At 43.2% G+C, this 15,326-nt stretch overlaps 1 protein-coding gene across 2 annotated transcripts in view; it reads left to right on the top strand.

Annotated features, from left to right (window-relative positions):
* Positions 1-15,326, top strand: part of DCP1A (decapping mRNA 1A) — a 163,672-nt gene that overhangs the window by 86,040 nt on the left and 62,306 nt on the right. For both annotated transcript variants that reach the window (XM_029600874.1, XM_029600873.1), the window contains exon 5: positions 13,372-13,510. In XM_029600874.1, the coding sequence (XP_029456734.1) occupies positions 13,372-13,510 (139 nt within the window). The remainder of the gene's footprint in view (positions 1-13,371; positions 13,511-15,326) is intronic.

Below are 15,326 nucleotides of genomic sequence, written 5' to 3'. Positions count from 1 at the left end.
CTCAATTGATGAAGTTACCCTTTGAACCATGAGAATCAGCTTCTCTTAAATTTTTCACCTGGAAAGTAGTTTTTCTTGTGGTTGTGACCACAAGAGAATCAGCAAACTCTTGTTCACTGTGCGCCATATATGCAATTCTTCCACAATAGGGTGGTGTTCCACACTCATATGAAGTTGGCAGTTTTCTCCGAGGCCACATGTGCATGAAGGTGAGAAAAGCCTTCATACTTTGGCTTGTAAAAGAGCCTTAGCCTTTTACAAGAAAAGAATGCAACCTCTTTGCAAATTTTCACAGCTCTTCATATCTTATTATCCTAACAGACTTGGCATAACAGTTACTAAGCATAAATTGTCTAACTGGACAGCAGGCTGCATTCAGCACCTGCTACACATCAGCAGGCCTACAAATTACAGACTGTCAAAGCTCATCAAGTTAGAGCTATGGGTTCTTTCATTGCTCATCTTCAAGAAGTACTTCTTGTAGACATCTGCAAAGCTGCGACTTGGTTCACACCTTTACGTTCCAACACTGGGCAATCTCTCGAAGTCTGACAAGTAAATTCAGGCAAGCAGTTTTGTGTAAACTGTTTTCACAGTAGTTTACTCACCACGGTGGAGTCTGGGTTACTTAATAAACAATCTGCTGCAACCCTCAGCTTGGGACTCCTTACATGTCATGGTTATTTCAGCCTGCTTATGGAAAAGCAAGTTTGCTTACTAGAAATGTTTCCATGGATAGGATGAATTGACCATGCTAAATACCCATCTGCTTCCTTGGAGAGTTGACTACCTAGCTAGGATTAGCTCTTGTATCAACTGAGGAAGCTCATGAGGCAACACCCACATGGGAATTACTGTACATGCTCAGTAGAGCTAAAAGCTCTACTAGCTAGAAGTCCGTTCAATGTCGCCGGATGATGTCGCCTATATGTCAGGGTTTATTAATCCTACTAGCTATGGAAAATATAGTTTACAGTAAGCAAACTTGCTTTGTCAGCTATTTAAAAATATTTCTTGATAGTATGGTTTTACTCTTATTGATTTATATTTCTTTATTGTATGGCAATATTTATAGTTTTCCATTGTGCTGAATACAGAGTCTAGTGTTTTTTCCAGTTCAGTTTTTGTCTGCACATTTTTAATTTTTACATTTTGGTCTCTATTTTTGTATTTGGTGAGGGTCTGTCTAATATGTATGAAAGATCAAAATTAAAGTATTTTGCTAGTATGTAGTTTCTGTTTAGGGATCTATGGCAGATATTTCTTGTTCTGTTTTCCTAATAGGAAGTGTATTAATGTGTTAGGTTTGGTGCAATAATACAGCATTGCTTTTTCATAGGTAAGGTTGTTACTGATTGAGTGCTGGCAGTTAGTGCTGTTTTGGTATGGGAAGTTTATTATATTGTAATTGCACTTCAATTTACTCATGGCTTTCTAAGTGCCAGGCCCAAACCAACATGCATTACAAAAGGATTTTTTTTGCCTTTTAGCGGGGTGTTCTGGTTGACTTAATATGCATATATACGTGCATTGCTGTAAGTGATTTTTACCTCAGAAAACTGTACTTTGAATGTCCTTTTTCATGTAAAATCTGTTATAAATGTTAAATTTTTGATTGGGGGGGGGCGCGCGGAGGATATTGTTTAGGGCTAGGTTGGGGGGGGAGGTTTGCGCAAGACAAGATTCGCACCAGCCCTGCACATCATACGGCTTTTCTTCAGCAGTGGCTTCCTTCTTGCCACCCTCCAATATAGGCCATGTTTGTAAAGAAATCTAGGAATTGTTGTGCGGTCTGTGTAGTCTCAGCCAGGCACCTCTGTAGTTCCTTTATAGTGACCTTCTTTAGCAGTTTCATTTAACCCTCAGCTGCTGTCTTTGAAGGACTGCCTAATTGCAGCAGTATTTGATGGTGCCAGATTCCCACTTTACAATGATGGATCGGGCAGTGCCTCAAATTATTTTGTAACACTTTGAAATTTTCTTACGGTCTTTCCTCAATCTGTGCCTTTTGAATGATATCCTGATGTTTTTTTGGCAGCTCCTTGTTTGACATATTTTTTTTATTTATTTATTTATTTATTTATTTATTTGTGCAATTTTACAAATATTTATCAAGATCAAACTTGAAAGAAAAATAGAGAAGGTATACATAAATAAAATACCACATTTGCATTATACATCATAGAAGAAAAACATTTAAATTCCCATTCTCTAACTTAAGTCCCCTAATTTGGAGGGGGTGAGTATTCACAACCTAAGGAAATAATGACATTAATTTTTAAGGTAATTCCAGACTGTTACAACGAACGTTTATCCTTTCATGAGAGACTAGGGGTATCTATACAAGATTCCATGGGAGCTACTGAAGTCAACGGTTGTTTCCCAATTAGAAATTGGGTTAGCTGCGGAGGATCAAAAAATACATAGGTATTTCCTAAGTATTTGACTACACATTTACACGGGAATTTCAAAAGGAAATTCCCTCCTATTAATACAACTTGTGGTCTTAACAACAGAAAAGCCTTTCTCTTTTTCTGAGTTTCTCTAGATACATCTGGGAAAGCACGTATTCTACAACCCAAATAATTTACATTCCGATTCCTCAGTACTAATTTCAAGAGCCATTCCCTGTCTGTCTCTAGCGCCAAAGTCACTATAAGAGTTGCAGGGACGGCCATCTCTGAATCAGAAGTCTCAAGGATTGCTGATAAGTCCAATTCCGAAGGTTGACTAATTGCAGGTCTCAAAGTTTCAGCTTCTCCTCCTTGTTCTCCCAATAATGTTCTTGCTTTAGACAGATAGAATATCTTGATTATTGGTGGTAACGCAGAATCTGAGATTTTAAGAAAATCTTTTAGGTAACTCGTAAAGACCTCTCTAGGAGATCTCATAGGTAACTGAGGAAAGTTAATAAATCGCAGATTCCTGCTTTTAACCAAATTTTCCAGACTTTCCATCTTTAAAGCTGTACTATGCCTTTCTTTAAGGATTACCACTTGATTTTGTTGTACTTTGTCCAACTCAGTTCTTATCGCTGATATCTGATTTCCAATTTGAACATTTTCATTTGAGACCACTTCAATTTTTAAATCATGCTGTTTAACTTGCTCCGTTACCGGGATTAATTGCTGGAGAATAGAATTTCTCATATCATTTATAGCCTCCCACAGCGTTTCTAATGAGAAAGTCATAGGTCTTACCAGAGGAGGGATTTCTGCTGTTGTTGTTTCAATTCCGTTTGCTTCGCTCGCTCCAAAAGGTTCTTGTGTTCCTCCCCTTTCCACTCCGGTTGGCCCTGTTGATTCAAGCGGGCTCTGGGTTGCAGCTAGGGTCTCACCCGGTCCTGACAGGTTTGTCCCCATAACACTTCGGTCCTGAGGCACAAAAACCTCCGATGAGGCTCTCCTTGCAACCGCAGGGTTTACCGGGGGAGTCCTCTCTGCGGAGCTAAATGAAGATGTTGAGCCCGGGAGAGCGGGGAGCTCAGCTTCTCCTCCCCCACTCTCCAACGGCTGCTGCCCCGCTCCAATTTCGTTGCGACGGACGTGAGAGTCCATTGGACCGGTTATGGGCGCCCCGGGGGTCAGTGCAGGATACTGTCCCCTGTTTGACATATTTTTACCTTTGCTTCCAATTTACTTCATAGAACAGAAACTGTTTGATTCTTTATCCAGGAGTATACAAATCAGCTCAGCTACTGAAATTGAATAAAGGTGGATTTTATTTAAATGATTATGGGCTTTAAGGCAATTTTTTGAGCTATAGCTAATTTGGGTTTTCAGCGATAAAGAATGTGAAGACTTTTTTTTTTTTAATTCTTAGTTATCATTGGAATATCTCCATGATTGTTTGATGAAAGAGTAAAGTATGTTGTGTATATCAGTGAAGCTCCAACTTTTAATGTATTTTGATTTAAGGAAACTGGAAGAGTGGTCGAAGATATGGCAGCTGAGATTCAATGCCAAGAAGTGCAAAGTCATGCATATGGGGAGTGGAAATCCGAATGAACTGTATTCGATGGGGGGGAAAGGCTGATGTGCACGGAGCAGGAGAGGGACCTAGGGGTTATGGTGTCTGATATGAAGTCTGCGAAACAATGCGACAAGGCGATAGCAAAAGCCAGAAGAATGCTGGGCTGCATAGAGAGAGGAATATCGAGTAAGAAAAGGGAAGTGATTATCCCCTTATACAGGTCCTTGGTGAGGCCTCACCTGGAGTACTGTGTTCAATTCTGGAGACCGTATCTACAAAAAGACAAAGACAAGATGGAAGCGGTACAGAGAAGAGCGACCAAAAAGGTGGAGGGTCTTTATCAGATGTCATACGAAGAGAGATTGAAGAATCTAAATATGTACACCCTGGAGGAAAGGAGGAGCAGGGGTGATATGATTCAGACCTTCAGATACTTGAAAAACTTTAACGATCCAAAGACAACGACAAACCTTTTCCGTCAGAAAAAAATCAGCAGAACCAGAGGTCACGAGCTGAGGCTCCAGCGAGGAAGACTAAGAACCAATGTCAGGAAATATTTCTTCACGGAGAGAGTGGTGGATGCCTGGAATGCCCTTCCGGAAGAAGTGGTGAAGTCCAAAACTGTGAAGGACTTCAAAGGGGCGTGGGATAAACACTGTGGATCCATCAGGTCTAGAGGAAGTGTATAAAGAGGAGGCAGCAAAACACTGCATGGAGCGGCAGTAGCCACAGAGGCATTCACGGAGCGGGATGCCAGTGGCCAGTGGTTGGTGTTCCACCTTCACGGCCTGCCATCTCCAAATTAAAAAAAAAAAAAAACAGGGGTGTGCAAGAGTATGTAAAATTAACGAAGAGTTCATAAGTTATAGGTATTACCAATTATTAGGCTTATTCAATATTTGTTGATAGATAATGTGGCTTGTGACGGCATGTGATGTCACGTCTTGAGCGGCCAATTGCACGCACAGGGGCCGCTTTTGCCCATGCAGGCATCCATCTTCGCTGCCGGCTGCCCCCCGGGAGGCAGGGGAGCCGCGGTCCGTCTCCACCGATGTCCGTCTCCAGAGGAGGGCTGCAGGAAAAGTAAGTCGCTTCGTTGCTTTACACTTTACATGTCGTTTCACCAGTCCTTTCTTCCCCCCCCCCCCCCCCCCTCCCTGCGCCTTGCTTCGGGAGGAGGGGAGAGAGGACTGGCAATCCCGAGCATAGGAGAACCATCCACTTCCTGGTACCTGTCATTTCAAATGTCATTTGAAATGACAGATACCAGCGTGTCCGTGAAGCGTTAGGCCCGCGCACCCAGGATACTGTATAGCGCTCTATACAGTAAAATGGGTTGCGCGGGCCTAACGCTTCACGGACACTTCTTGGACGCAGCTTGCATTTGCAAGCTATTTAAATACAGTATCGAGCGGTAGGTGAGCCGGACTGTGCGTGCGGCAACCGCGGGTACGCCCGGCACTATCGCAGCTCTTCCTACCGCTCCTTACTGTATCGGCCTGTGTGTGGGTAGAAATATTCCCCCCTGCTTGGGCTGCTACTTACGGGGTGGAACGTTTCCTGTGGCCCTGCTGCACCGTCCTTTGCAGCCTTGCTTTGCTACTTCCTTGCAGCAAGCAGTCTTGCCTGAAGCAAGCACGTTTTTCAGCCCTTACCATCTTCTTGCTATCTACCCTCTTCTCTTCTCCCTTTCTTTCCTATTTCTGCCTTAGTTTTTATGTTAAAATTTTAAAACAAAATCTAAAAGACTTTTAAGGTATTAAAAAAAACCCAGCAGAAACAAAGGAGATAAGAACAGGGTTATTGGCTTAGATAATCATTTATTCAGCCTTGCCAAGGATTATAGAAAATCAATAGTGCATACAAGTAACTATTGGTTCAACTTAATTGTTACAGTAATGTGCTTTGTTGCTTCAAATTTCCAAAAGGTACTCTTCTAATTACAAAGTTATTCATGGTCATTGTGTTCATTTTTACAAAGACTTCCTCATTCAGGAGACCTTGATTTGTGATGCTTGACTGCTCAAGGGGTTCTAATTGCATTTGTCTTTTCAGAATTTCATCTAGTTTGACATGATAGAAATATCAGTTCTGTCTTTTGTAGATAATTGTTTTGTTTTTTTCCCCACTAATGTGGCCCTTTAGCCCTCTCAGAAGTGGGTCCCCCGCTGTTTCTTTAACCAATAAGGGAAAGTGAACAACCAGTGCTTCAGCTAGAATCAATTCCACTTATATGCATTTCCAGTTTGCAAACATTTTATCACGCTGCATGCATTTTCAGCTTGTCTGTTCTTGTGTTTCCTGATACATTTTATTTCCCATATTTCAGTTGCCATGCACACAGTTTGCTGATCTGTAGCATCCAGACAGTTTGGTTGCTAGAGAGCTCAGTGTCTGCTGAATGATATGCATTGCTTCAATTCAAAAGACTGATGAATTGGTTCATGGCTTACAGTTCTCATTTTATCTCCAGGTCTGTTCTGTCATGATATGTTGTGCGAGAAACAGAACTAAAAAAACCAAACTACTTGAAATATGATTTGATATGTGTTTCTGAACATAGAAACATATTTTTTAAGGTTCAAGATGTGTTCATATAAGAGGCATCCATTCTAATCCTTTAATACTTTCTCCCATTTACAGGTTTTTTTTTCAGTTTTCCCTCAGATGTATTTTTTGTTTTTGGTTCATATCAACATTTTTACATAAAATGCAAATTTCATTAGTGGTGGATTCCAGTGCTTCTATAATTTCAATTATTTTTAAAGTTATCATGGGTCAAGATGCTGTCATACGTAACAATCCCAGGACATGCAGAAAATTAATTTAGTGAGCACCTTCTTATATGTTATGTCCTTTCTCAGAACAGTGAATGATTGAACAGACATGTGATGTGAAAATGAGAAAAGAATGTTGTGGTAGGCAGTGCCATTTTTTTCTTTTTATGACCCTTAATATATTTGAGTTCTAGCAGCTATGTTGACCACTGAGAGAGCTGGATGTTTTGTAAGACATGATCATTTTTATGGTGATCCCATAAAAAGTTATCTGGAGAAGATGTGCCTAAGCATTTTAGACCTGAATGAGTCCTTTCTTCAGACTTCACATCTAGAAATAATGAACTGTGTTTTGGAAAGCTCATGTACAGCCTCATTTTTTTGATACCTTTATTGGGCCAACATAAGAATGATCACATTTTGCAAAGAATTTGACCTGCAGCATTACCTTCATTCCCTTTGGTTTTTGCCTCAAACGCCATGTGAGGTCCAAATCAGTGTGACTGAGCTTCTAATGGATGAAAGAGGACTCTTTATTTAATTCCTTTCTACAGACTTATTGCGCATTGCTCCTGAAAAGTTGCTTGCATACAAAGCCCTTCAATTTCACTAACCAAAATGTGTTGGGGGGTTTTATTTTGGGTTTTTTTTTATGTTGAGAACTAGAAATAACAAAAAAATGACCCTTTTGAGATCTGCTCCAAGGATCCTTTATGTACAATGGAGTACGTGGCCTAACATTTTATACCTGGTTGTAGGGGGGGGTAAGCAATTTATCTGAAGTACCAGCCATGTCCAGGAACTGAGTGGTTTATGCTGGTTGTCAGAACATATGTTCTGACAGCCAAACTAGTTAGGGATGTTATTTAACATAAATCTGATATTAAATGAACATTTGTGAAAAGCTTGTGTGTCATTGAATTTATTATTGAAGCAGAAAAGATCCTTTCTCAGAGGACATGCAGGATGGTAGTCCTCATACATAGGTGACATCATCAGATAGAACCCGATGTGGAAAACTGAGCACCCTGAGCATGCCCTATACCACACATCCACGTGGGTTCCTCTTCAGTCTCTCTCTTTTTTTTTTTTTTCTGCAGAGCTGTGAGCCTTATGGTTTGAGCTCTAAAACTTTTTGTTTTTTGCGGTTTTTCGCTCTCTTAAGAACATAAGAACATAAGAAAATGCCATACTGGGTCAGACCAAGGGTCCATCAAGCCCAGCATCCTGTTTCCAACAGTGGCCAATCCAGGCCATAAGAACCTGGCAAGTACCCAAAAACTAAGTCTATTCCATGTAACCATTGCTAATGGCAGTGGCTATTCTCTAAGTGAACTTAATAGCAGGTAATGGACTTCTCCTCCAAGAACTTATCCAATCCTTTTTTAAACACAGCTATACTAACTGCACGAACCACATTCTCTGGCAACAAATTCCAGAGTTTAATTGTGCGTTGAGTAAAAAAGAACTTTCTCCGATTAGTTTTAAATGTGCCCCATGCTAACTTCATGGAGTGTCCCCTAGTCCTTCTACTATCCGAAAGAGTAAATAACCGATTCACATCTACCCGTTCTAGACCTCTCATGATTTTAAACACCTCTATCATATCCCCCCTCAGTCGTCTCTTCTCCAAGCTGAAAAGTCCTAACCTCTTTAGTCTTTCCTCATAGGGGAGTTGTTCCATTCCCCTTATCATTTTTGTAGCCCTTCTCTGTACCTTCTACATCGCAATTATATCTTTTTTGAGATGCGGCGACCAGAATTGTACACAGTATTCAAGGTGCGGTCTCACCATGGAGCGATACAGAGGCATTATGACATTTTCCGTTTTATTCATCATTCCTTTTCTAATAATTCCCAACATTCTGTTTGCTTTTTTGACTGCCGCAGCACACTGAACCGACGATTTCAATGTGTTATCCACTATGACACCTAGATCTTTCTTGGTCCATTGCCAGGTCCCTCTCTGTGCTTCCCCATAGTACCTCCAGTCAGGGTTTTCGGCAATTGGGTACGTTTTCTTTCACGGTCGGGTCCCCCCATGGTGGTGGTGCCTCTGTGCCCTCTTCCATCACCGTCCGCTGCCATCGTTCCATGTCTTTCCAATTTCTTTCACCGCATAATGGCCGTGTCTGGTTTCTGCCGATGCTTCCAGTGCCCGGACCATGTCTATCACTGATCCTCATGAAGTTTGCATCATCTGCCTGGGGGCATTGCAGAACATCTGGGGTTGCTCCTTGTGCGCCCAGTTGACTCTGAAAGGATGTTGGCGTTGACTCGATAAGATGGACAACCTCTTCGGGTCAAAGAAAAATCCAAGCTATCAGCATTGAAGGAGCTCAGAGCTGCACTGATGGCCACCACACCATCAACATCACAGGGTTTGTCAGGGTGATGGCGAAGTATATCCAATTCCAGCTTTTGACAGAAGAAGACACCAGACACAAAATGCTGGAGGTTCTTCAGTTCGTGGAGCCTCCTAAGGAGATTGGTGGTGGTGCCAGTACAGGACATCCTTACGGAGTTGCTGCTGAGGATTTGGGAACACCCCCTCACAGTGCCTCCCATAAATAAGAGTTGGACGGGCTTTACCTCTTCCAAAAGGCTGCTGGATTCGATAAGCGTCAGTTGCCTCATCAATCAGTGGTGATGGAATCCACCCTTGAGGGCTAAGTGCTCTTAGACCCACTTCTCGATGCCTCCAGGGAAGGACCACAGGCGTTGAATGTTCCATGCTTATTGCCCACATCACTGCCTACCAGCTCTACATGAGCCAATACTTGCGAGACATCTGGAAGCAGGAGCAGTAGATGGCTAAGCAGCTGCCTCAATAGCAGCAAGACACCCTCATGTTGCTGGTGCACAAGGGTTTGGAGTGTGGAAAACACAAGGTCCGTGCGACCTACAATGTTTTTGAAACAGCAGGAATCTGTGCCCAAGGTCCGGCATGGGTGTGAGCCTCAGATCTCGGACCAGAGGTACAGGAATGACTCACTGACGTGACATGCACTGGAGAGAATCTCTTTGGAGATAGGGTGAAGGATGCTGTGGCCCAACTCTGGGACCATCATGAAACTCTTAACTCTGCCAGTACTCCGGACCCGTCCTCCTTATTCAGGAAGTCTTCCATCAAAGGAAATACTATCCTCTGCCTTCTCAATCCCCTACACATCATCAGAGCTCCTGCGGCTGTTCCAGGCAGCAGAGAGCTCCCAAGCCCCAGCCAGCTCCTCAGTTAATTACAGGGAAGGGATTTTTACTGGGCCATAGGGGAGTGTAAGCGAGTTTACCCAGGACGATGGACCCTCAGATCGGGGGCAGACTGCGGTTCTTTGCGAGCCAGTGGCCCAGTATAACCTCGGACAAGTGGGTTTTGTCCATAGTCCACCAGAGGTACCAATTATATCTATTGGGTATCCCACCAAATTGCCCTCTGCCCATTTTGGGGGCTGGTAGCACATCAGGAAGTGCTACAAGTGGAGCTGTTCTCCAGAGCAGTTGAGCCCGTACCACCAGGGCAAAAAGGGCAGGGAGTCTTCTCCAGATACTTCCTGATTCCAAAGAAAACAGGAGGACTCTGTCCCATCTTAGACCTGAGGGCCTTGAACAAGTTTAAAAAAAAAAAAATGTTCAAGATGGTTTCCCTAGACACTTTAATCCTCTTTTTGCAAAAAGGGGACTGGCTATGCTCCTTTGACCTAAAGGACGCATACATCCATGACCTTCCCTGGTCACAGGAAGTATCTCCGATTTGTGGTAGGAAAATAGCACTTCCAGTGTTGAGTGTTGTCATATGAGCTCGCTTCCACTCCATGCGTCTTCACAAAATGCCTGACCGAAGTGGCAGCGCACCTCCGCAGACTGGGAGTGCATGTTTTCCTGTATCTGGATGATTGGCTGGTCAAGAGCACATCTCAGATAGGGGCCACCAGGTCCATGTGCTTGACCATTTGGGTGTTGGAGTCACTTGCATTTGTTCTCAGTTGGACTTCATCAGAGTCCTGCTTAGACATGCTTGAACCAGGGCCTTTCTGCCATGCCAGAGGGCCATCACTATGGCGACCATTGCAAGAGAGGTGCAACAGAGCCAGCAGGTTACAGCTTGGCACATGTTGAGACTGGGTCACATGGCCATGACCATCCATGTCATTCCCTTGGCAAGCTTACACATACGCAGAGCCCAATGGACCCTGAGGTCGTAGTGGTGCCAGGCTGTTCAGAGCCTCCAGGATTGCATCCATGTCACCCTGTCTCTCCAGGACTCTTTGTCCTAGTGGCAAGTACTCCAATCTGGAACAGGGGATTTCCTTTCGGAGTCTCCCTGCTCAAATTGTGCTAACCACGGATGCAGCTACCCTGGGGTGGGGAGCTCATGTAGATGGTCTTGGCACCCAGGGGCTGTGGTCTGCCCAGGAGTATTCTTGTCAAATCAACTTCCAGGAGCTTTGAGCAATCAGGTATGTGCTATGGACTTTCAGAGATCGGCGGTCCAGCAAAATTGTCCTGATCGAAACTGACAACCAAGTATCCTTTTGGTATGTCAACAAGCAGGGAGGCATAGGATCATACCTCCTGTGTCAGGAAGCGGTTCAGATCTAGTCCTGGGTTCTAGTCCATGGGATGGTGCTCAAGGCCATGTCCCTGGCCGGGAAGGAGAATGTGGTAGTGGACAGGTTGAGTCGAGCCTTCAGACCTCACGAGTGGTCCCTGGACCAGGGGGTAGCAAATTGGATTTTCTGCCTCTGGGGGAGCTCAGACATAGATCTGTTCATGTCCCCCCTGCAACTCGGACGCTCTTGCCCATCACTGGGGCAGGGGTCTTCTGTATGCGCATCCTCAGATTCCCTTAGTGGCAAAGACTCTCTTGAAGCTTTGCGAGGACAGAGGGACTATGATCCTTATAGACCCTCATTGGCAGAGACAGGTCTGTTTTCCACACCTGCAGGAGTTGTCCATCTGGAAACTGATCAGTCTGAGGACTTCCCCAGAACTCATCACACAAGATCAGGGCAGGCTGCAGCATCCCAACCTCCAGGCCTGTCGCTCACAGTCTATATGTTAAGAGGTTAATCCTGCAGCCATTTTATCTTTCTGAGGATATGTCTCTGGTCCTTGTAGCTTTCAGAAAGCCTTCCACTAGAAAGTCCTATAGACTAAAGTGGAGGAGGTTTTCCGTGTGGTGTAAACAGAATGCCCTAGATACGTTCTCCTGCCCCACACAAAAACTGTTTGACTACCTTCTTATACCTATCTGAGGCTGGCTTTAAAACCAACTCTGTCAGAGTTTCTTAGTACGATTGGCATATACCACCACGGTGTAGATGGTATGCCCATCTCTGTACAGCCTATAAGTGTACTCTTCATGCAGGGCCTGCTTCAACTGAAGCCTCCCCTAAGGCCTCCTGCTGTGTCTTGGGACTTCAACGTGGTGTTTGCTCAGCTGATGAAAGCACCTTTTGAGCAACTGCACACCTCTAACCTGAAGTACGTGACCAGGAAGGTCTTTTTTTTTTGTTTTGTTTTGTTGGCGATCACTTCAGTGTGCAGGGTCAGCAAGCTACAGGCCTTAATGACTTATCCACCTTATACTAAGTTCTATCATGACAGGGTGGTCTTATGTACACACCCTAAGTTCCTACCTAAAGTGGTGACAGATTTCCGTCTTAACCAGTGAATCGTCCTGCCAGTTTTCTTTCCCAAGCCCCATTTGCACCAAGGCGAACAAGCACTGCAGTTTGGACTGCAAGCGAGCCTTAGCCTTCTATGTGGTGTAGACAGAAGCCCATAGATGGTCCACCCAACTTTTTATTTCTTTTCATAAGAATAGGTTGGGTGTTGCCGTTGCCAAACTGACAATATCCAGTTGGCTAGCAGATTGCATCTCGTTCTGTTATGCCCAGCAGGACTGCATCTTGGGGGTCATGTCAAGACTCATTCTGTCAGAGCCATGGCAGCGTTGGTGGCCCACTTGCAATCAGTTCCCATGGTGGAGATCTGCAAGGCTGCAACGTGGACTTCTTTCCACATATTCACATCATATTACTGTCTAGGTAGGGATGGCAGACTCGACAGTAGGTTCAGCCAGTCTGCTCCGGAACCTGAGGTGTAGAGCCTGTTGTTTGGGTTACCAGCAGCATTAGTGTTGCTGTGCCTGTTGGCACCTGGTTAGGTGTCTGGCCCTTTTTTCTGTTGGTGATCAGCCTATAGCTAGGGATTCACCCATGTGAGAGGACTACCATCCTGCTTGTCCTTGGAGAAAGCAGAGTTGCTTACCTGTAACAGGTGTTCTCCAAGGACAGCAGGATGTTAGTCCTCACGAAACTACCCACCACTCCGCTGACTTGGGTTTTTCCTGTTCTTTTATTTTATCGTAATTCTATGTTACAAGACTGAACAGGGACCATACGTGGACATGTGATATAGGGCATGCTGGGAATGCTCAGTGTGCCTAGTGAAAGTTTCTAGAAACTTTGACATAAGTTTTCTGCATAGGGCTCCATCTGATGATGTCACCCATTTGTAAGGACTAACATCCTGCTGTCTTTAGAGAACACCTGTTTACAGGTAAGCAATCCTACATTCTAGCTATATAATGTGCTGTTCCATTTTTGCTTCCTTTCAGGGTAGTGCAGCAGGAAGCTGGAAGGGCTCAGCAGATCTCTCATTACAGGAAGAGTCCCAATACACTGAATGGCTGCAATGAACACAGACCCATTGATATTCTGGAAATGCTCAGTAAAGCCAAGGATGAGTATGAACGAGTAAGTGATATGTGATAGGATGATCTGTAATCTTGTGAAACAAGCCAGAAATGCACTGTATGCTTTTTTTTTTTGAGCCCTCTGATAAATTTGGAGTGAGTTTCAAAGAAGAGTCAGCATCAGTAAGTCTTTGGGACCATATTGAATTCCAGGGATAAATGGTCTACACAGTCACAGCACAGCAGTTCCAAGCTAAGGCAGCAGTTAAAATTGTGAGGGATAAGGGAGCCATACCAGTGGGTTTGGCTTCTGAAGGATGATAAAAGTAGTGCATGAAATGGGTATACTCAACTTCTTTGTATGCATGTTACACAACCTCGTATAATTGAAACCAGGTGAGAAATTTTATTACCAGGTTCTCAAGGTAATGCCAGTGCTAGCATTCATAATCCAACAGGACCAGGGGTTTTTGTGTTGGTCAGCTCGCTCATTGTATCAGGAGATGCCCAGTTCCATGCAGAGTTGGGCACAAGAGTTTTCTCTGCATGCACTTAAAGAGAGGGGAAGACATTTTTGAAACCAAAGATTTGTCCGAGTAATTATCTGGATAAATCTTTTGAATATAAATGATGTAGATACACACAAAACACATATGCACACTTTTGAAAATCCTGTTTTTGCAATTAACAAGATGGCCCCAGAAGACAGATGGGTCTTTGGCCACAGTTGGGCTCCAGGAAGCTGCAGCAGCAGTGGGCCTGAGAAGAGGTTTGTCAGCCCTTATATCAAAAGCTGCAGCAGTGGGAGACAAAGGGCCACGCCCTGGAGAGAAATATTACAGGGAAGAAATGTACTCCTTGGTCCTCCCCCTTCCAAAAGTTATTTTTTGGGGTGGGGGAGACCAGAATGGGTGGGAGTGCATTTTGTCCCTAGCAAGTAAGTCCTGGCAGGATTTTAAAGTCTAGTTTGATCTTTCTCTTTATTTTTTTGAAAGAGAAAAGGACTACATAGACTTTACTTTTTCCACTGAAAAATGCCCATCTTTGGATGGTAGAAAAAATGTGGCCAAAATCTCCAATAATTAATTTTACCCAAATATTATGCAGTTTAGTAAATGTCAAATATTTAATTTTGTGTAATGTACTGATCTGAATAGAGATTTACATAATTTCTTTCAGTTAAAATAAATCACTTTTTGCACCTAAAAATGTGCTTTGATGCAAAAACATACCCCAGTAAGCCTTAGGTAAATAGGGAAATTCTGGTGTTTGAGCCTAAACTTGATTTAAGATATAAACAAAACAGTTATCGCCCTTCAATATATAACTCCTAAGGGTCCTTATTTAATAAATATTTTTTCCACAGGCACAGAATTACAAAAATTCCTTTTTGTTTAAGCCAAATAAAATCATAGCTGCCATGAGGAGCTTTGCTTTGCTTGATGAAACCTGTTTAATTTTTATTCAATGTTAACTATTAACTTCAGATTTGGCTTTTAGAATTTGAGAAAATAAAGTGCTTAGTTGCTTGGTACGTGCCAGATAAATCAAAGATAGATCTTGGTTTGCCACCCACACAAAGTTAGCCCAGTGTTGGCCTGAAGTGTGTGACAAGAGAGATTTATAAAGGCCTAAATGATTTAATTTAGAATTTCAAATTGTTTCAGTCCTTCCAGTACTCTGCTTCAAGTCCTTATATGAAAATGAATGAAAGAAATTCCAGGAAACGCTTTCAAGTGGGTGGTGCAGTCATCTTTTTCTTTTTTTTCAGGAAGGCACCAAGTTGCCCTGATTCTCGTTTCTCTTCCACGAGAGCAATATAAACATGTTGATGTTTTGCAAAATATTTATCCCATGCATAATCTGTCTTGATAAAC

This window comes from Rhinatrema bivittatum, chromosome 4, assembly GCF_901001135.1.
Source record: "Rhinatrema bivittatum chromosome 4, aRhiBiv1.1, whole genome shotgun sequence".
In the NCBI taxonomy this organism is placed as follows: Eukaryota; Metazoa; Chordata; class Amphibia; order Gymnophiona; family Rhinatrematidae; genus Rhinatrema; species Rhinatrema bivittatum.
This window is presented reverse-complemented; position numbering and strand designations above follow the sequence as displayed.